General features: G+C 37.1%; 1 protein-coding gene across 1 annotated transcript; it reads right to left on the reverse strand.

Moving 5' to 3' along the window:
• Nucleotides 1-9,321: 9,321 nt before the first annotated feature.
• Nucleotides 9,322-22,497, reverse strand: LOC135084567 (F-box only protein 28). The gene is made up of 9 exons (XM_063979331.1): nucleotides 22,168-22,497; nucleotides 20,687-20,814; nucleotides 18,890-19,010; nucleotides 17,778-17,970; nucleotides 16,425-16,543; nucleotides 14,625-14,712; nucleotides 13,650-13,739; nucleotides 12,737-12,853; nucleotides 9,322-11,194 (listed from the first exon to the last, which is right to left on the reverse strand). The coding sequence occupies exons 1-9, from the start codon at nucleotides 22,273-22,275 to the stop codon at nucleotides 10,914-10,916; spliced, it is 1,245 nt and encodes a 414-aa protein (XP_063835401.1). The 5' UTR covers nucleotides 22,276-22,497; the 3' UTR covers nucleotides 9,322-10,913.
• Nucleotides 22,498-22,587: the final 90 nt, after the last annotated feature.

Here is a 22,587-nt window from a genome sequence, read left to right on the forward strand (position 1 = left end):
AGCTTAGATTAATAAAACCTAGATGGGTAGTAATCGCAAGAAAAATGAGGCAATTCAAACTATAGCGTGTTTTTGGGGCGTCAAACGTCAGCGAATCTTCTAATGTGCTTCAGATTAAAAATTGCTCTGTCACGTCAATAATTATGTCAATGTCTCCCGTGCCATATCTCAGGCACTGACTGAGTAAACGTAGACCTATAAGACCACTGGCTAATATTTCGAATCATTCTGACAGATGACAAAGTCAAACGCTAGTGAAAACTTGTGTTTGGTGACATTGGATGACATTTGTGATTTTTGCCTCACTTTAAAAGTTTAGATGAAGCGCTTGTATGAAGAATATCCCTCTAGGTGTTATTAATCTAGGATTTTAAGTAACTTGTTGAAGTCAACTTGCAATAAATGAAGTGGATTTTAAAATGAGTTGAAGGCGACCACAGACTGGCAATAGGGTAGTGTACCCTAGTCAATTGACAAACTTTTTTAGAGCTGTCAAATAGCTCCCACAGATTTTGAGTACCACAGACTACAGACTTTTTACCGGCCAATAGTTTGGTCGGTTTCTAATTTGTATGAAGAATCGGCCGATATCAAATCGGTGTAATGTGCGTACTTCCATATTATGTTTACTAATTAACACCCCGGTTAAACTATCGGCCGACAAAAAGTGTGTAATCTGCAGGAATTTTTTGTATTACAAAGGATTCTGTAACTAAAACCTATTTAAAATTGTTCCAGAGATATCCTAGTGGATATGTGTAAAGTGTAAACTATTTATTTGTATATTACTATTGTGATTTGTTTAGTATAGTTTATATTTAGTTAGTTAAGTATAAGAAAGCAGACTCATTCAGGTACAAATAAAACTAAAATCAATACCATAATTTATTTATAAGTTGGTAAACTATGTGCCTATGAAGTTATGAAAAAGATTGAAAAATGAAAGTAGTTTTTCACGTTTCATTGATGAATGTAGTAAAAAAACTATGTTACATCACGAATATCAGCGAAGAACGAACACTATTATTTCTAAAGCTTACTCTACGAGCAAAAAGTACTGATTTTGCACAAAAAAGGTTAAATTGTCATTACCACTGACAACAGAGCACGTGACACGTGAACACCACAGATTAAAAGTCACTGGCCGTAAATAAAAAATGCAAAAAAGAAAACAATTTTCAAAATCCGAACGCACACTCGACGACAGCGGAGTCCACTTTAGAAATGGCGCCAAAGAAAATGGCCACCATATAAATACGTTTCCCGCCCAAACGCAACGATCATTACGGAAAGTGAAAACTGAAAGCAACGCCATTAAAAGATAATTTCTGTTGTTATTAATATGTTTTCTAGAGCAATATGTAGGTACTAATATAACTTTCACATGTTAATAAACAGACAGTTAATTACATTAAACAATGTTCTTGGCCCTGGGTTTATTTATGAGTCAAAAAGTTATCAAATAAAGTTGTTTCTGGCCTTATGGGCTCAAAAAATGCTAAAGATATTTATTAAATTGTCCCTTCTGTAACTTTTTATATCTAAGAACGTCTGTTGATGTTTGAAAACTTCATCAAACTGAAATTGTAAATCAAACAGATCAGCAAAATGCACAAATTGACTATTTTATGAATGAACGATTGTACACGAATCAAGTTCGAATGAATGCTAATTTTCTACAAAGCTACATCAATGAAAACAGTCATGCTAATGAATGTAGTCCTAGACGAAGTTCAGTCGTGTTTTTTAAACTAAGTTTCTTGAGTTGGAGTCTTTAGTCATTTTGTGAAGTCTAATAAATAAATTAATAAAAAAACAATGTATTTTAACCAGACAAATTCAGTTTTTTAGATAAAAAATCTTTTGTCTTAAAATCTTTAACTTAATTGTTGAAAAATACTTTGACTTGTTTGCTGAAAAATACATGTAGGTATCCTATAAATAAATTAACTGAAAGTAACATTATGTAAAATGTAGGTTAGGTTAGGTTATGCATGTAATTTGAATGGCATTAGCTATCAAAAACTGTTCGCGTCTCTACAAATTAGCACTAAACTATTGGAATAAGCAATGTCATCGCTTTACTACTTCCCATACGTTTCCAAGTTAAGTTGCAATTTGTTTCTGCACAACCATTGCATAATCGATGAAAGTTTGTCAAAAAGTGATACCTACTTTTGACATTTCCGAAAGTTTCGCGCCATTCTGAGGTCAACAAAGGCACAGATAATAAATCTTTGTCAATGTCATTATAGAATAAGAATGGAACGTCTATCGATTTCGTAAGAGGTTTGTTGAAAAATAAATAGTTTTTTTTTTAAGTCTACAGAGTTTATATTATTTGTATGGAAATGGTGAAGCATGTAAACAAACATTTACCTAAACTTAAATGCAAAGCCGGTTAAGCTTACAATTTAGTTAGCAATAGGTAAAATCTATCTACCTACTGAGAAAGTTAAGTGCTTTAGAACTACAGAATACTATTCAAAAGAAAGTTAATTTATCTGTTTTAAACTTACAAAGTTGGTTTTGGTTTGCATACAACAGTCACAATATTTCACTAAAAACGAACTTTTGGACATAAAACTTTTGGTAGAGACAAAAATCTGATACGTAAAACTTTCGAAACTTATTAAAATACCTACATAATAATTTCTTTATCAAGAATTCGCATCGTATCGGCCAAATCTACGAAATTTTGACATTTTCAAGACAAAGTTGAGGTTTCTTTTAGATAATTGGATAAAAGTTCATTCGCAATTATTCATTATAGCTTAAGTACCTACTTACGTAACCTTCAAGTACGAATGTACGATATTTTCAATTTCTAAAAAGTAAAAAAAAATGGCACACACGCATCAATTACTATTTTTTTATCATTGCCGATAAAAAACAATTAAAATACTTAATTATAATGATTTATTACAGAAAAATCTAATTGTAAACGTCAAAATTTTAAATTGTTAAGCTAAAACCATTAATTATTTACAAGTACAGTCTAATACAAAATTATAATTAAAAGTTAAACTTTCTCCGAGAGATTTTTAAAGTTACAATGACCTATTACAGAATAATAATAATTTTATATGTCATCATGGTCATCATGCTAGATCCAAATGATGATTATTGATGACAACTGATAATTAATTACAAAATGTTGATGATTTATTGTTTAAATACCTGGTTTCTGAATTGGAGATTTTTATCTCGGTCGTGCGTGATCATTGTCTACGTAACTATAAAGTCTATTTTCGACAGTGAAGCCTTGATCACACGTACCGATGACGAGACAGTAAAATGTTTACTCGGCCGAGACAGTTGGGTGAGCGAGTCACATACTCGAGCGCTCGGCCGAGCACTCGGCGTAATGTTCACACACACCGAGTACTCGGCCGAGAGCACTGTCTCGCCCGTTTGCTCGGTACTTGTGATCAAGGCATTAGCGTCAAATAGTTCATGACACCCAAAGTAGCCAAAAAGTTCCCAACACGTCTTTGTTACAATGGAATAAGGTGGTGTTGTCAGCTTTTGGCCATTTTGGGTGTCACACACTATTTACGCCGACAAATAAATCAACTTTGAGACTTCAAATTGAATAATCTCCAGTCAATTCAGAAAAGAAAATAGGCTTAAGTTGGGACTTAAGTAGAAAATGAGCTTTCTCAAGCTTAAAATCGCAATTCAGAAACCGGCTTTAGAAAAGTAACTTTTTGGAGGTAAACTTCCAAAAGATGCTGTGAACAACACTGTATTGATATGAAATAAGATAAATAGTTGAATAAATAGTTTTTGGGGAATGCTCGATTACCAATGATTATAATGATCGATTAATTGAGACGTTACACGTACGAAAACGATCTCACGAATTGCAAATTAACAAATTAAAATTATTTAGGTAGGTACTTATTGAACACGAAAAGTTGTTTGCTCAAGGTTCTAAAAAGCACGATATAGGTTACTAATTGTGAATAACTAAAATAAGCTAATAAATTCAAATAAAGTTAACGTACAATCTTTAAGAGTCAAACAAATGACTCTAAAAATAGTTTCCGTATGTGTGAGGACAATATTTTTACTTACCTACAACACTGAAATGTGAAAGAAAAAAACATACCTACCGATTTGAAATGGCAAAGTTGCTATCATTTTTCACTTTGTAAAATAGCCGTGAATATTTTTCGGTTAGAGGGTAGGGTTACTTATTGTAATGGTCAAAAATTGTTGGTTTTTTACAAAAATCTTAACCAGGCTCTGGTGGCCATAAACGTGGGTCAATTTGGACTTTATGCTGTGAAGATACGGTTGAAAACCAATGAATTTTTTTGAGTCGTTAAACACGTGTTTAAATTGTCATTTCCATACTAAATGTCAATAGAAATTTAAACCAGTTGAAGAAAAATTTAACCTGAGAGAGTTTCTAGATTGACTGGCTCGCTAAAGGTAGAAAATTCTTAAGAATTGTAAGGAAGTTTTAGGACTTACCAACGCTGCCATTCGACGCTTGCACAGTCCTGGGTTTTGACATCGCCCGGCCGGGTTATCCAAAAGCTGTAACTCTTGCTGCACTCACAATCACAACACACAATTCACAACACACACAAAACACAATAACACTTGATCACAACGGGGTTTTACACTGTTATTGCAGTTTTACACTCGCACGCGCGCGCCATTGCGAGCCCGACTGGTCGTAATCACAGAACTACCCGCCACTGATCAAGTAATTCTACCCGCGTGTTTTCGTAGATCGGATACGAGCAGCGCCCTCTTCGTGGCGTGGTAGCGTACTAATTTTATTTTTTTATGGAGTCTGTGAAGTGGTCAAAGTATTGAAATTATACAGCCTAGAATCTTTGCTTGAGTTTTGCATCGTTTTAGAATACAGACTAAAGTGCGTATTACAGAATGAAGCTAAAAACCCTATTCAATTTGAAACCTAAATTAGATTTATTGGTTCAATTTTGATATTTCGACCACAGTCTTAACACTGCAGTACACGCGCCCCTTTTTTTACACGAATACACGCGCGGCCTACTCTGGTAAGCCAATTTAAAATCACTGTAAATCAGTTTGTAAGCAATATATGAATAGAATAATTATGTAAATGATAAAAGTGTTTATTATAGTTATTTTATTATCAAAGTTTCTTTATATAACTATTTGGGATCAAACATTATAAACAGATTTAAAAGTTGTAAATTTTTTGGACCAAAATTGCACTCTGAGACCAATGTTAAAAAAAAAATTACTGAAAAAATATGATTAGTTTTTTATCTGTCATAGTATTCATGACTTTCTATGGCCTGGTACATGGTGTAAATCCATTTGTTGCAAGTCTTTCATAATTTTTTTGTCGAGTGATTTCGGGCTTTTGAGTAGACCCGCAGTTTTGACGGCCAATTTTGGAAAAGTGCGCAGACTCGAGCGACCCAAGCTTTACTGGCTTACTGACAAATTTAGTAAACGAGGCTTTCCTGGAATGCCAGCTCTCTGGCGCAAGTTTTTAAAAAGTTACAGCGTAAAATGTTACCCTGGTCTACTATAGTAGTCCGCGCGTGTACTCTAGTGTTAAAATTAATAATAATTGTAATTCTGATTCTATTGAATCAATTGAGATTGAATCGAGATTTCAGCGTTGTTTTGTAATACGGACTTAACTAAAACCTAATTTAAGAATGTAACTATGTTTTAATTTACTAACTTTATATTTTCAATGTAATAAATATTTTCGGCGAGTTTTGCTAGTCCAATAAAATTTAAATTGTTGATTCAAAATTGTTCAAACTAGTGACAGTAGTGTGTAAGTTTGTATTGTATTTATACCAACAGTAAGGGTAATGTGCAATATTTTACGAGAATTTGAGATACCTGTGAATAAAATAACGTTTCATAATCTTTTTTGTTGTTTTAATCTACCCCCAAAGATGTTTGTATAGTCCGTTCGCCGAGCACGTAGAATTTCGTCCAATGACCCCGACCGGGCTTTAGTAGAAGTTCATAATAAAGCCAAAGCCGGGTCTCCAGCACGTTTTGCCCTACACAACCGAAACATGTCAACATTTAACAAAATTGTCTACACTAAACATTGTTTCGCTACATACGTGTTTTCCATCTGGCATGGAAAGCAAAAACATTGTTGATGCAAGCAAAAATGTGTAGTGAAACAATCTTATTTTTAGACAATTTTGTTGAATGTGTAGGGCAAAACACGCGCAAGATCCGACTTAATCTAAGTAGACGAATAATAAAAATGGACCCTAATCATGAGTTTAATGATAAACGTCATCGCTAGCGAGTGCGTCAAAAAAATCTATGAAGATTTTAGTTCTTGAAAGTATCCACTAGGGGCGCCGTGCAATCTGTCATACATTCCATGTAATTTTTTACGCAGTCGCTAGCAAGCAGACCAAATGTAAACTGTATTAATCCAATTAAGATAGGATATTGGTATCCCAAATAGACTGGACCTAAGGACATAGTTATTTTTTGTCACGAAAATAAAGAATATCTATGTTTATTAATAGACCGAAATCCACCAATTTGTGAATAAAACCATAATTTTTACGAGTAAAAGTGATGTTATTCAGTTTCTTAGTCTATTTTACATGTTGGTATGACAACTTAGATGAACATAATTAAAACATACAATTGAGAACCTCCTATTTTGAATTCGGTTAAAAACATTTAGAAGACAATTAACTCCCTGTATGAGAATAGTGGGTGAAAAATGTATTAAATAAAATATTGCGATTTTTACATTCAAATAAAATATAATATGGCGTCACATCGCATCATTTGAACGAAATCTTTTTATCTTTTATATCTAAAACTATAACTAATACTTAGTCAAGTGCATTTTATACTCGAATATAATATAATAACTATAATATAGTAAGATATAAGATATACAGTTAAATATAGGGTAAACACATACAATACGATTTTTAGCTTAATCTTTGACACAGTATAATCCGTACTAAAATTGTGAATTAGGTCTTGTTCCCGTTTTTTGCAGGAACTGTTTTTTGGTGGATTCCGTTTAGTACTACGTGTTTTAACATTAACATTCACACGAACATCCCGTTTACAGTTTCCCGCAAAAAAAAACAAATTTCAGACACACATAATGTGTCAAACATGAAAGTCAAGGGCCCCGATTGCGCTAAAAAATTTCAACTGCAATACAACTGGACTACGCACGAACATCAGCTGTTTTGCAAATCCGTATCGCGGTGTCGTTTTGACAGCTAGTTAAAACAAAGTTGAAACGTAAACGGAGCGCAACTGTGCCTTTACGTAAAAGCTGTCAGAAAGCTATCTTATCTCAAACGCAAGTCAAACGCTTCACAAACATTTGCTGTAGATTTTTGTTTTAGTAATTTTAGTTTAAAAAAATAAGGTGTTCTTAGTTTTAATGGAAAGTGCTTAAATCTATTGTTTCATCTTTGATAGCGCGTGAACTTTACCTTGAAATTGAATTGCACTTTAGCTGGAATGAAATTGGAGCGCTAGTCGCATGCGACTGGAGTTGGAACGCAATTGAATTGGAGACATTACAAATTAGCGCAATCGGGCCCAGTTTTTCGAATCCTGCATTACTGCATCCCGCAAAACTGGAACGAGCCTTTATACTTATTGCATAATTACAACCATTTCGTACATATAATTATAATTTATCAGTTAATCTTAAAAGATATTACAAATATCGTACGTACGAGTATTTCGTGTTAAAAACGCCCTTAAAATTTAATTTCCAGTTACAAATTACAACCTTATTTCTTACGAAACAAGTCACAATATCTTTTGCAAATGCGTTTACCCTAAGCACTCAATAATATGACCTTAATTTAAATAAAACAATTTAGTTTTAGATATCCCGCACACTAGACTTTTAGTCGGGCGATAATTGGGTCGATTTATAATTTGTATGAAGAATCGGCCGATACCAAATTAGTGTAATATGCGGACTTCCATACAACAATGTTCATACTGACCAAAAAACCAGGGATGTTAAGGATATGAAGTTTCGGTTATGGATACGGTTATGAAATCATTTCGGACTATCCGAAACTTTCGGATAATTTCGGTTACGGATATATTTTTTTTTTAAATGTAACATTCAAATAGCAAGATGCTGCGCGACCCACATAGCCACTTTTTTTTTATGTGACAGGAGGCAAACGAGCAGACGGATCACCTGATGGTAAGTGATTACCGTGGCCCATAGACACCCGCAGTCAAGTCTTTATGTTCAAGATAAGGTTAAAACAGGCTCCCCGCCTGTTTAGATGGTGCCAGGGTATGCCAGACAAGTAACAAATATTAAAAAATATTAAGATTTAGACTCTGCCTTTATCCGAAACTTTTGAATCGGTTACGGATGTTTTTTTATTTCGGATATCCGAAAGTTTCGGTTACGGTTACGGATATCCATAACATCCCTGCAAAAAACCCGACCCAACTATCGGCCAAAAAAAAGTCTGTGGTCTGCTGGCTAAGCTTAAATTTACAAAATAGCGGTTATAGGCGGAACATGAAAGACTCGAAATCTACTTAATTTTTATCATATTCCTTCCCCAATAAATTATTTTTTGAAATACTTAATTCTTTGCAACTTGCCACTACATTGTGAACCTTAGTACTTTATATTAAGGACCAAAAATAAACATAATAAAGCTATTTAATATTAGAGACGTATGCAAGGAAAACTTGTAGTTTATCTGACAGATAAGTTCCTAAAAGATATTATCAGGGACATTTATCAGGCCCTTTATTTTACACCTATGAAAAAACTGTTCCCTGTTTATTCAGAATTTTTATGAGAACACTATGTATTTTATGATAATTATTAACTAAATAGTATTTATAATTATAAACCATCCAATATAATAAATTACAAATTGCATTTAATGAGTGTGTTAGCACAATTAAAAACTAATGTATGTACTCCAATAAAAACTATAATAAAAATAATCCAGTAAAACGCATCAAACAGTGTTTTAATGAAACAAAGAAATACACTCGGCATCAAATAAATCGCACCTCCCGCGACATTTACTTTTATTTTATTCTAACACAAACATGGTTCTCCATCAATATTGGTGTTATTTGAAAGTCCAATAAATCAACTTAAAGAAAAAACACATTTAATTTCGATTATAAATATGATTTCAAAAAAGCCAATGTTGCGCCTCACCTCTGGGACCATTTTTTTTGGTTATAAAACCAAATAATTATCTCACGTGTCCTCTTTAACAGATGGATAGCGATTAATCCCAGTTGGATCAAGCGTAACTACCTGTCGCTTTAAGAAGAGACACTGGATCCTTCTAAAGACACATTTTTGAGGTAAAAACCTTTCCTTTAATGAAATGAAGTTTAGAACTAGGCTTTTAAATGGTGCCAATATTGGTGGGAAGTGGGGATGCATACGTTTGAGTGTTTGTCGCGGGAGGTGCGATTTATTTAACGCTGAGTGTATTTATATTTTTTAGCATAATATAAGTTGCATCACAAACTAACTTTTATAACATTGGGGGTCAAACGATTTATAAAAGCAATATTTTTCCCTGGTTGTGTATAAATACGAGTATTTATATAAAAACAAGATATACAGGGTGGAAACGATAAGTGATCTCACTCGATTATTTCTAAACTATACAAGATATCGAAAAACTATTTATACCTTATTATGTAAGCTGGAAACATTGAATTGTCGGATAGATTCCGTTTATTCTGTAACCGTTTGAAAGACCTCGTGAAGCACTTTCAGGATCAGTAACCAGTTTTTCGATATCTTGTACAGTTTAGAAATAATCGAGTGAGATCACTTATCGTTTTCACCCTGTATTACAATCTCATCCAATACCACCCGATACTGTATCGTAACTCAACTTTATGGCATTTTACCCATTATTTGTTGTAATAGTAATCACCATACACAAAGTCCCATACAATTCCAGATGTTCATTTATGTTGTTTGTTGGAATTATTGGTGTCAACTAACCAATTATAATTAATTTACCAATAACAAATAACCAATAAGTTTATTATTTTTTAGTAGAAATTACTTCCAGACTTGTCACAAAAGTGTATGATGCCATACATTTGTAAAAGCAGTAGTAGATATTTAAAAACTAGCTTTTGTTTCTTGCACTCAATTTCAAACAAATCCAACGCAGTTAAACATAGGCCCAGAACAGACGGTGAAACGCAACTGCAACGAAACTGCAACTGCTAGTTACTTTTGAGTCGCATCTAAGTTTCTGCCATCGCGTCCGTTGAGAGACCACACATGACGCGACCAGTTTGAAACTTTCAGTTTCAGTTTCATTCATCAGAATCATCACAGTTGCAGTTTCGTTGCAGTTGCGTTTCACCGTCCGTTCTGGGCCTTAATGGGTGTTTCATTTTCGTTTCACTGTAGATTACTCAAATTCCGTATTTCCTTTTTTATACCGACTTTGTTACACACTTTTCATAAAAGTGTACGATGCCATATAGTCCAGTCAATGAATGCCTTAACGACGGTGTAGAGAGAAATCCGTGGAACACAATTTCTGACCTCGGGACTTTATTTAGACTAGTTAGGAGGTGATGGCCTAAAGAACCGTTTGAGGTATATTAATGAAATTTGAAGCTGATGTTTATCTTTATCTTTGTTTATCTCGTGAGTTGGTTCATAGTAGTCATGTCACTAGGACGCACAGTTTCCGAGGATTAAGCGAAAAACCGAAAAGTGGCACCTTTAACCCCCCCTCTCCCCGCCGGCTCAAGGGCTAAGGGCGGGGACTTTTGCTATGTTCACCTCCTAACTAATCTAAATAAAGTCCCGAAGTCAGAAATTGTGTTCCACGGATTTCCATCTATATTGCTTTATTGACTGGACTAATACATGAAAATGGGTTTTAAAACTAATCCAGCTTCTGTTTCTTGCACTCAATCTCAAACAAATCCAACGCAGTTAAACTAACTGGACGTTTCAACTTCGTTTCAATGTTGAGGTTACTTAAATTCCGTATTTCTTTTGTGATGCCCCGTATTTTGGCCATTGTGCACTGGTTTTTTTTGTTAATGGATGTTGGTGGGTCTGGATTGTCGTCCATTTTGGATTTCTTCGGGGGCGGTTCGGAATCCTCTTCGGATAGGCTCGGCAGTTTGATGAGAGGCTTACGCGGTTTGATGTTTGGCAACACTGGAATGGAAGATATTTTTGTAATATGGCAACATTTATTTATGACATAGATTTTTGTAAGGAATAATTCGTAAATACAAATTACTAGATGGATAGATTTTATGTTTTATTAATGAGAGGTTTCCTTTTGATGTTTGAATCGCTACGAAGCAACTTATTTTCAATATTGACTTAATGATTTTTTTTTTATGAATTTATGTGGTTTAAACAGCTGAGCCGAGTGGAGGCCACGTATCGCAAAATGCAGCGTGAGACGTCCACCCATAAGGTGGACCGACGACCTCATAAAGGTAGCAGGAAGGCGCTGGATGCAGGCCGCTACCAACCGTGCGATGTGGAAGTCATTGGGGGAGGCCTATGCTCAGCAGTGGACGACCTATGGCTGAGATGATGATGATGATTAGTATAAATGTCAAAAATCTGAACGTTCAATATAAAAATAGCTACCTACTACACAGTAGATAAATGAGCTAAAGCAGTACGGAAACTTAGCCCTTTCGGCGAGTTAAATACCTACACTTCAACTGAGTGTTAGGGTTGGCACTCTTAATCTTTATAAAATTAATAAGGTTCTGACTTACTTATTTATTAAAACGTTTATTTAGGTTTTTTAATTATCAAATACCTAATGGAATAAATTCATTGACTAAGTAGTTAACAAAAAAATAAAACGTTAATTAGGTTCTATAATGATCGAATACATAATCGAATAAATTGATTAAGTACTATTAGAGGCCGGTAGAAGATATTCTATTCTCATAAATAAAATACCGGATACTTACTTTCACATAGCTATTGCCTCATTTTAAATACAGTTCATCACTTAGTACAAAAGCGCGCGGAACAAATTACTTTATCAAATAGAACACATAAATTGTTAAAAAGCGTAATTACGTAATTTAAAAAGAACTTTTGCAAAATTATATGTAAGCACTTTATTTAAAAAGTACCTAATATTTAATCATTTTTACAATTCAGAATTATTACGAAGTTTAAAAAATGAAAGTTCTGGTTTTGAAGATGCCGAGTTCAAGCAGCCATATACTACGCAATACACTCGTGGCATGTTTTTTAAAAATACAGCGGACAGTGCATGCAATAAAATTATTATTAAAAACACAACGCGCGCGACACCCGCGACGGATGGACTGCGAGGTTCGCTTAGAGCTCGTGTAAAGCGTGCGTCTGTGTGCGTGAGTCTGATTTCGAGCGTTTGTATGAAGCTTCCGTACTGTTTGATTTATCTACTGTGCCTACTATCTCCTGTGAGTTTATTATCATACTTTAAATAGACTTCGGACGCAGGTCGGCCGTAGTAAGGACAATCTGTTCAAGTAGGGATTCTTGGATGGCTGAAACTTGGAGTGCAAGTGTGGTTTTGTTCCCCAGTCGACGAAGCACATTATGTCGTGCCCTGAGTGCCTAAACGACTGCACGCAGGAAGATTTAATGAAGGCTACTGACAACGCCACTCTTATGAAGTTTTGGGCTGACACTATGTAGGTTTGTTGTTGACAAGACAAGAAGAAGAATCATACTTACTTTTGGCCTGACTCCGTTTGGAAGTCCCGATGGGCAGGACGGAGAGGTCCAGCTTGATCTGGCTGCCGAAGTGCCGCAGCGGCTGCGCCGATGTTGATGCGACGTCTGCCGATGTGCCTGTAAATGACAATGGCAATATTATAGTTACATAACATTTTAAACAATAAATAGATAAGATAAAAGGTAACAGTAAACTTTTTGCCGTGTGGTGACGGCAGAGTAGAATACATTTGTCACCAACCCTTACTCTTCCCGCGGGTGTCGTAAGAGGCGACTTAGGGACTACATATCATAGAGAACGGGCAGCAGCGCTCTCTGAAAAACATCTATATTGTTGACATTCCACCAGCTCGCACTAAGCGTTTCGATGACTCTTTTATAATGCGAACAGCTAGGGACTGGAATTCGTTGCCTGCTGCTGTCTTTCCCGAAGACTATAACCTGGGCCTTTTCAAGGCGAGAGTGAATAGGCACTTACAGGGCAGATATGTACCATCCTAGACTGCATCCCATTTAACATCAGGTGCGATTGTGGTCAAATACCTGCCTTGTTATACATAAAAAATCAATCTTTCAAACTGCGATCTCCAACCCGCCTGCCAAGCGTGGGGATTATGGCAAAACCCTCCACTATAGTGGAGGAGGCTCATAGTCCAGCAGTGGACTGTAAAGGGCTGTTGATGATGATGATGGAACTTTTTTAAATATAATAAATAAACATTATTACTCTTGGATATTTTACATCATGGTTTAGGACAAATCTGGGTAAAGAGAGAGTTAAGCGACCAATTTGGAATCATTGGGAGAGGCCTATGTTTAGCAGTGGACGTCCTGTAGCTGAAATTATGAAGATGATGATGATGAATGAGAGATTAAATAACCTGGTGATGATTATGATGATGAATTAACTTACCAGCGATAGCTTTCCCTCCCACTGCTTGATTCGTATGAGTGAGCTCACTGTACTTTATATCACATTCTTCAATCCGCTTTTTTAGCTCAGCTGAAACAAATACACTGTGTTTACTTCCACAAAATTAAATAATGCAATTTGGACATTAACGTAGCCACATAAAAGAAATACGAAATCGAAACGGCACAATTTTAACGGTCATTGATATGATCGCTAAATTGCGGTCGCCCAGCAGATAGAATTTCGTCCAATGACCCCAAGCTATATCCTTATCACTCGCACATAATTTTAGTGCTGTCGCGACTGTGCGACGGGAGGCCGCAGTGAGTGTGCGAGCGCGACAGCAATATAATTACGTGCGAGCGACAAGGATGGTAGCTTGGGGTCATTGGACGAAATTCAATCTGCTCGGCGACGGACTTTAGGAGGCAATCTTTCTCAGACAACCCAGAGGGCAGTTTTTTTAAGCATCTGTTCTTCTTTTTTTTATGCATGACAAGGCAGGTATTTGACCGCAATCGCACCTGGGTGTTAAGTGAGATGCAGTCTAGGATGTGTATGTACCTCTAGCATGAACAACTTTCGTCTTCGAATCGTTTGCGTATTCGACAAAATTCGATATTCATCCTTTGAATTAAACGATAACGTGTCAATTTTGATTCTCAAAATAAGTTTCGTGCAACCATCCCTCATACTAAGTTCACTTTACGACACGTTCACAAGGGCGCTGTTGTAGTTTTCGTACTAAATCTTTTGATGGCGATTCGCATACGCAAACGATTCGAACTCGAAAGTTTTTCGTGCTAGCCATACTGATGATGATTCTGATGACTGTGTCGTATACTAAATGCTTGAAACTAATTCAGTTCTGACGGGTCACGACAACCAATCTGGTTTAAACGGTTACCATACAAAACGTATGATTCCCCAGTGTGAGCTTGATATGTCGCCTGTATAAGTGTAGGGGTTCCTTACCGATGGCCCCCTCGTGGTCCCGGCTCTTCCTCGTGAGATACCTGATGACCTTGCGCTGCCTCACCGCTACTTTCTTGTATTCCTCCATCTGCAAACACAAACCATACAATAAGCAGGGCCGTCTTTAACCTATTAGGGGCCCCGGGCACTTAAAGATCAAGGGGGGCCCATATCATCTGGAGAAAGGTCTTTTGAGTAGTTTTCCCCTAGATTTAGGGGGTAAATAAGTGAGATGGGATTTTTAGGGGTCTAAAATTTTTAGGGGTATTTTTAAGGACAGCAATGATAGCAGCGACGTCATAATGCAATGCAAACAGTTTACATTGCTTGCGTAGTACTAAAGATTATTCGAACGTTGAGTACTGATACCGCAGTGGATAATGAGCACTTATTCTGATCTTTGTGTGTGTGAATTTATAATGCGACACTGAGATTCGAACTCAGCGTATTAGTTGGCTGGCATCTCTCTATACAGGGTGTCCCAAAAACAATGGATAGCCTTGTAACTATCGATAAGCCTCACTCACTATGGACTATCTAATAAAAAAATTTGACCAGGTAAAAATATCACGGTTTTCGAGATTTTTAAGTTTCTTTGTATTTTTAGAAAATTTTTACCTGCGATTGCGATGCGAGATTGCGCATTAAAATTTCCTTTTGTTCTTTTTTATTTATTTTTTAAATACTTTGAAAGTAGTTTGTTGAATTTCATGAGAAAAACTAATAACAGATGGCAATTTCCTAAAAATAAAAATCTTTAAATCTAGATATTTTTACTGAGGTCAAAATTTTGATATTATAGAGTACTTGAGGAGGCCTATCGACAGTTATAAGGTCATTGTTTTTGGGACACCTTCTATGTCTCTATGGCTGGAACGGACATACCACAAGCAATACTTTTTTACCCGGGCGAAGTAGCTGCTGCCATACATGTGTAAGTTTTTGCATACTACCCGCATAATATTTTTAATAGGTACTTTTAATAATGTGTCGAAATTTTGTTTTTTTCTACCTTAAAAATTCTCATACTTTTTTAATTGTTATTTTCTTAAATGTTAATATAATCTATTTATTTATAACATAGACCATTGTATGCGGTGGAGGGTTGGTAACCTGAGACACAGGAATCTTCCTAGTTCAGGTATCAACCCACCAATATTCTTACTTTGTTTTCACTGATTGTTTGTTATCATAATATTACCTGTTATGTTGGTGAGAAATAAACATTACTTTACTTTACTTTACTTTACTTTACTTTACTTTACTTTACTTTACTTTACTTTACTTTACTTTACTTTACTTTACTTTACTTTACTTTACTTTACTTTACTTTACTTTACTTTACTTTACTTTACTTTACTTTACTTTACTTTACTTTACTTTACTTTACTTTACTTTACTTTACTTTACTTTACTTTACTTTACTTTACTTTACTTTACTTTACTTTACTTTACTTTACTTTACTTTACTTTACTTTACTTTACTTTACTTTACTTTACTTTACTTTACTTTACTTTACTTTACTTTACTTTACTTTACTTTACTTTACTTTACTTTACTTTACTTTACTTTACTTTACTTTACTTTACTTTACTTTACTTTACTTTACTTTACTTTACTTTACTTTACTTTACTTTACTTTACTTTACTTTACTTTACTTTACTTTACTTTACTTTACTTTACTTTACTTTACTTTACTTTACTTTACTTTACTTTACTTTACTTTACTTTACTTTACTTTACTTTACTTTACTTTACTTTACTTTACTTTACTTTACTTTACTTTACTTTACTTTACCTTCTTAAACACCTTGTTGTAGTGTGCCGCGAGGTAGAGAGACAGCTTTGCGTTGAGGACGGATCGCTTGCGCAGCGCTATGATTTCATTGCGGAGCACCAGCGGACCCAACACTGCTGCTGGGAAATAAAATGTACCACCAATAGGCTAGTTTCCTAAAAAATTTTTTAGTCCGTCAATTTTAATATAAAAACTATTGGACACGTATATTTTTAATTGTCAATCAAACAAATAATTACAAAGTTATAGTGCGTTGAAGTTCCGCGCGACGTCACAAAGTTTTACGCACTCACTGACGTCACGGGCCTTTTCTTTAGAACTTTGGTACGCTTAATCTCTTTACATTTTCATTAGTTTTAAAAAGTGAAAAATAAGTGTTGAGTAGTTTTTGATAAGCTAACTGACGGACTAATTAAGACTCTTGCTTTTTTACCCACGAAACATCCCTACGTACTTTTTAAAACAGTCAAAACGAGACTCTCCCATAGATTTTGTATGAAAATACAAGCCGGTGAAGTCACTATTTTGTCAACTCAATTAAACTACTTTTTCAATTACAATTCAACCATAAATCTTAATTCTTCTTCTTCTCTTTAATCTTAAGTGCCCATTTTAAAAACAGTAGTGCTTTAGAATTATTGCGGAGCGCTGGCAAATACCCAATTAAATAGAATTTGAGGTAAGTGCAAAATTAATGAGTGTGTCTGTCCGTGTGTATGTCGGAACGCAATGTGGGAATAGCCCAATGCTGGACGAAGCTAAATAATTTGCCGTCATCCTGAACCATAGCGCTTTCTATTAAAGTCCAACTTACAATGCGAAGGATTCGCCACTGGTTGCGATGTCCACTGCTGAACATAGGCCTCCCCCAATGCTTTCCATCCTGCCCGGTTGGTACCGGCCTGCATCCAGCGCCTTCCTGCTACCTTTATGATGTCGTCGGTCCACCTTGTGGGTGGCTCCCATGCTGGGTTTTCCGGTACGCGGCCTCCACTCCAGAACCTTGCTGCCCCATCGGCCGTCAGTTCTGCGTACTATGTGCCCTGCCCATTGCCACTTCAGCTTGCTAATCCGTCGGGCTATGTCAGCGACTTTAGTTCGTTTACAGATCTCCTCATTTCTGATTCGATCTCGTAAAGAAACACCGAGCATAGCCCTCTCCATAGCACGCTGTGCAACTTTGAGCTTCTGTATAAGGCCATCGCGCTCGCACACTCACTACTGCCGCCAGTCGCACAGTCGCGACAGCAATATAATTACGCGCGAGCGATAAGGATGGGTAGCCTGGGGTCATTGAACGAAATTCTATCTGTTCGGCGACCGGACTTTACCTTATATTAAAGTTCAACTTACAATGCGAAGGCTTGGCCACTGGTTGCGGTACTGATTCCTGCAGCATTTTCCTAAAGGCTGGCGATATCTTGTCATCGAAATGCTCTATGGCCATGCTGGATATGTCGCGCAACTCTTGCAATACTTCGTGCGCTCGCGGCGGCGTTTTGGTCGTTTCCACTATGGAGAGAACGCGGCGCATTTCGTCTATCACCTGGGAATTGTTTAAATAATATCAGGTCATTTAGTGCCCCCAAGCTGTAGGAATGAGGGCTATCGTTTTAGCGCTCACCAGTTAGCGCCACTGTAGAGTAAGGTCCTGTCACTTGCTAGTAGCGAAGACAGTGGCACCAACTGGTGAGCGCTAAAGTGGTAGGAGGACTATCGCATTTGCACTCATCAAGATGGCGCCACTGTAGAGTAAGGTCCTGTCAATCGCCAGGGGTGCCAAGCCAACTGTTAAGTATAAAAACGATAGCCCTCATTGAAAAGCAGTGTGTATTTCTCCAGCTTTATTTGTATTTTTCCGGGATAAAACCACAAGAAAAGGAATCGCTCCGTCAATGAGGGTTTTCGTGTACGAAAGATCCGCTAGATGGCGGGACGTGGATGTGGGGTCTGACTGCTGCGTGATTGGTGGATTTTGACACATCTGTCAATGTCATGTCAAAAATAACCAATCATGCAGCATTTGGACCTCGCGTCTACGTATTGCCATCTGGCGGATTTTTCATACGCGGAAACCCTGATTCAACCGTCTTCTGTTCTGCCTTGTCCCAATCACATCTTTCACTCACTCCCTTGCGTTCCGTTTCACAATCCCACACTAAATTTACAATATCTTTCAAACACAAACTATTCCACTCTCTCAAAAACAATCTATGCAAGTCAAAATCCACTTATAACTTTAATTATCTCTGGTAACAAACTATAGTCTGGTCCGGGAGCACGTATAATTTTGTCCAATGACCCCAAGCTACGCGACTGTGCGACGGGCGCCCGCAGTGAGTGTGCGAGCGCGACAGCAACATAATTACGCGCGAGCGATAAGGATGGGCAGCTTGGGGTCATTGGACAAAATTCTACGTGCTCACGGACCAGACTATACCAGATAACATTAAAATATATCTCACCTTGCCCGGTATGAAGCAGCAGATGCCGTTGTCTATGAACTTTGTGTATGTCATGTTGAGCATCGATATGCGAGTTTCTAAGGAAGTCAGAATGTCGCTGTGCCGGGCTAGCGGGTGGTATCTGAAACGGCATTGTTATGTTTTAATTTTATTAATTACTAGCTTTCCGCCCGCGTGGAATTTTGTCTGTCACAGAAAAACAATATCGCGCGCGTATTTGCTCGCCGTTTAGACCTACCCTGGACTACGACAAACATTTTAAAACCAAAATCAACTCAATCGGCCCAGCCGTTCTCGAGTTTTAATCAGACTAACGAACATCAATTCATTTTTATTTACATAGAAGATGTATTTCGTTATTATTTAATTCTAATTTTATTTTAAATTGATTAATTTATTGAATTTTTTTTTTCTTCTTTTTGTTGTATAACGCTGCATAAAAGGCACCCACTGCTACCGCCCTGCGTCCGGTGTGTCATGCTAATATGGCCGCCATAGTAATACAACAGCGCGGGCCCGCGCTCGCGCCGCTTCTGTCCCGCTCCCGCGCCGCCTCGTTTGTAATTCGGCAGTTGCATTGCGGCGCGGTTGGAGCGGGCCCGTGTTCAAATTTGGTGTGACACACTTCAAAGAGTTTCTTGTATTACAACTTGCGCGGGCCCGCATTCAAACTGCGCTGCTACTGCCCCGCGTTTGGTCTGCCCAAGGCTTTAATGTCTGATGCATAAATGAGTGTATGAGTGAGGTACCTGCGCTCTGACTCCCTACGAGGCAGTTGTGCTTTCACCGCCTTGAGCGCGAGCGCATGACGCCGCTCGATGAGCAAACCCTCAGTCTATGTGTTTTATGAATTTATGAATTTCATCAATAAACGTCGCGTTAAGACCCGTATCTTTTTATTTTACTTGAAATGGAACGCGAAAGTTTAATTATAGAAGAGTATAGTAACTAAGTGGTCTTACTTAGTGACTAGTGAAGACTGAGTGACTAGAAGAGCATGAGTGTCTAGAAGTTTTAGGGACTAAAGCCTGGTCCGTGAGCACGTAGAATTTTGTCCCAATGACCCCAAGCTACCCATCCTTATCGCTCGCGCGTAACTATATTGCTGTCACGCTCGCACACTCACTGCGGGCGCCCGTCGCACAGTCGCGACAGCAATATAATTATACGCGAGCGATAAGGATGGGTAGCTTGGGGTCATTGGACAAAATTCTACGTGCTCACAGACCGGGCTTTACTGTACCTGCGTTCGGACTCTCTGCGAGGCAGTTGTGCTTTCACAGCCTTGAGGGCGAGCGCATGACGTCGCTCGATGAGCACGAAGCCTCAGTCTATATGACTAGAAGAGTAGTAACTAGTGATCTTAGTGACTAGTGAATTCTGAGTGACTAGTAGACCATGAGTGTCTAGTGCCCGTTTTCACCATCAATCCCTAATTTTTAAGGAATTTTGTTTTCATAGGGGTCACTTAAAAATTTGGGATTGATGGTGAAAACGGGCATCGAAGTCTTAAGCCCAGAACAGATGGTGAAATGCAACTGCAACGAAACTGCAACTTTCTGATGATTCTTATGAATGAAACTGAAACTGAAAGTTTCGAACTGGTCGCGTCATGTGTGGTCTCTCAACGGACGCTATGGCAGAAACTTAGATGCAACTCAAAAGTAACTAGCAGTTGCAGTTTCGTTGCAGTTGCGTTTCACCGTCAGTTCTGGGCCTTAGTGACCAGTAGAATCTGAGTGACTAGTTTAGCAGATCCTGAGTGACTTGAGTGTAGAGTCTGAGTGACTACTGTACCTGCGTTCGGACTCCCTGCGAGGCAGTTGTGCTTTCACCGCCTTGAGCGCGAGCGCATGACGTCGCTCGATGAGCACGAAGCCACGGTTTAGTAACCGCATGCCCATCTCGTTGAAGGTCTGCGATACCTGGAAAATTTAATTTTTATTAGTTTAGCAGTTTAAGAGTGAAATGATTGATATCAGTAGAGTAGACAGATCTAAATCAAAAAGCAGTTTAAGTGTGATAATGTTACTTTATGAGTAGACGGACACTACAGACAGCAGTTACTTTTGGCATGTAACTGGTATGGATTTAAAAACAGTCATTTGACAAAAAGTCGAAATTAAATGTGAAAACCATCTATGAGCCTCTAACACAGCGGTTCCCGAATGGTGGTCCGCGGAACCCTGGGGTTCCGTGGAAAGGCCGCAAGGGTTCCGTAAAAAATATTATCCCACGTTTCGTGACCAATGTTGTTCGCTCGCACCGACTTGTTTACGCACAAGGGAGGGGCAGGGCGTGCGGGCGGAGTAGTATGGGGGTTCCGCTAGGAAAAGTATAATCAATTAGGGTTCCTTGGCAAAAAAAAATTGATAACCCTGCTCTAACAATAGTTTATATTACACTAGCTTTCCGCCAGTGGTTTTGCCCGTGTGGAATTTTGTCTGTCACAGAAAAACTTTATCGCAAGCGTCCCTGTTTCAAAAACTGGGATAAAAACTATACTGGCCTTTCCTGGGACTAAAACTATCTCTATGCCAAATTTCTTCAAAATGGGTCCAGTGGTTTAGGTGTGAAAGCAAGACAGACAGACAGAGTTACTTTCGCATTTATAATATTGGTATAGATCTAGATTCCTGGCAATCAAAAAATAATCAATTTATTAGCATGCCTTAGACATGCCTTAGAACTGATGCATTGAAGGTATGATTTAAACTAGAAAAATCATAATTACTTACCCAAATATATTATTTTATGATAATATTTCAAATGTAATTGATCATCATCATCATCATCGAACAAATCAACAATGAATTGTGCATCATCTAGCTAGACTCTAGTCTGAATTCAGTTCAATGTTAACTGGAAGAGATACCCTCTGACCGAATATTATTAAAATGCAGTTTTGCATAGCATTCAATTTAATAAATATGATGTAAGATAACTACCAATTTCATAGTACATATTTTATATGCTAACACTTCTGTGCCAAAATCTTGTAAGAAAGATAGGTAGCTGTTTAAGTGCCTACTACATTTGCAGACACATATCAATAATAGCTCCGGTAGAGTAATTTTCCGATTAATCAGTAATGCTATAAATAAAATAGGTAACAGAACAGTGAAGAACAAAACGAATTAAAACACTTTGAATTGCTAGTTTGAACAGGGTCTTACAATTAAATTACTTACGTGATTCTTTCAAATGCACATTACTTTTGTAATACACTAATTAGCATTTAATGCGATCATGTCTTTAATTAAAGTAATTTAACTTACCAATCTATTCTTTGCGATATCATCATACGTAAGGTATGAAAATATTTTTTCTAACACCACCACAGGAAGATTGATGAGATTAAAATCCCCTGACGATATGATATCCATGTTTATAGCACTATCACTCACTATTTTATGCCATTAATTTCTTATTGCAACGATAAATGCACTAATGTTTACACTTTTTATCAAATGCAATGGAAGCAAGTTCTTTCTTCTTCGCTTCGCGACGTTTCTGTATCTGTCATTCGCAGCTTCTAGTAGATCGCGGTTTTCTCTATCCTTCTTAGGCAAATTACTGTGGCAAGACAAAGAAGGAAGAAAAATATTCGAGTTAGTCATCGGAAAACCGAACGAAAATGTCATCGACGCGATACTTAATAACGACCTCTGCCTCGTGCCATTTTAGAGAGCGGAACT

This window comes from Ostrinia nubilalis, chromosome 26 (assembly GCF_963855985.1).
Source record: "Ostrinia nubilalis chromosome 26, ilOstNubi1.1, whole genome shotgun sequence".
Lineage (NCBI taxonomy): Eukaryota > Metazoa > Arthropoda > Insecta > Lepidoptera > Crambidae > Ostrinia > Ostrinia nubilalis.

What these genes read in the sequence shown, in the direction of transcription:
- LOC135084567 (XM_063979331.1), bottom strand. Translation starts at nt 22,275, where the DNA reads ATGGATATCATATCGTCAGGGGATTTTAATCTCATCAATCTTCCTGTG. An exon ending in ACAACAAGGTGTTTAAGAAG is followed by an intron (nt 14,713 to 16,424) that starts GTAAAGTAAAGT and finishes TTGTGTTTGCAG; the next exon opens with ATGGAGGAATACAAGAAAGT. An exon ending in CAAACGGAGTCAGGCCAAAA is followed by an intron (nt 11,195 to 12,736) that starts GTAAGTATGATT and finishes CTTCCATTCCAG; the next exon opens with TGTTGCCAAACATCAAACCG.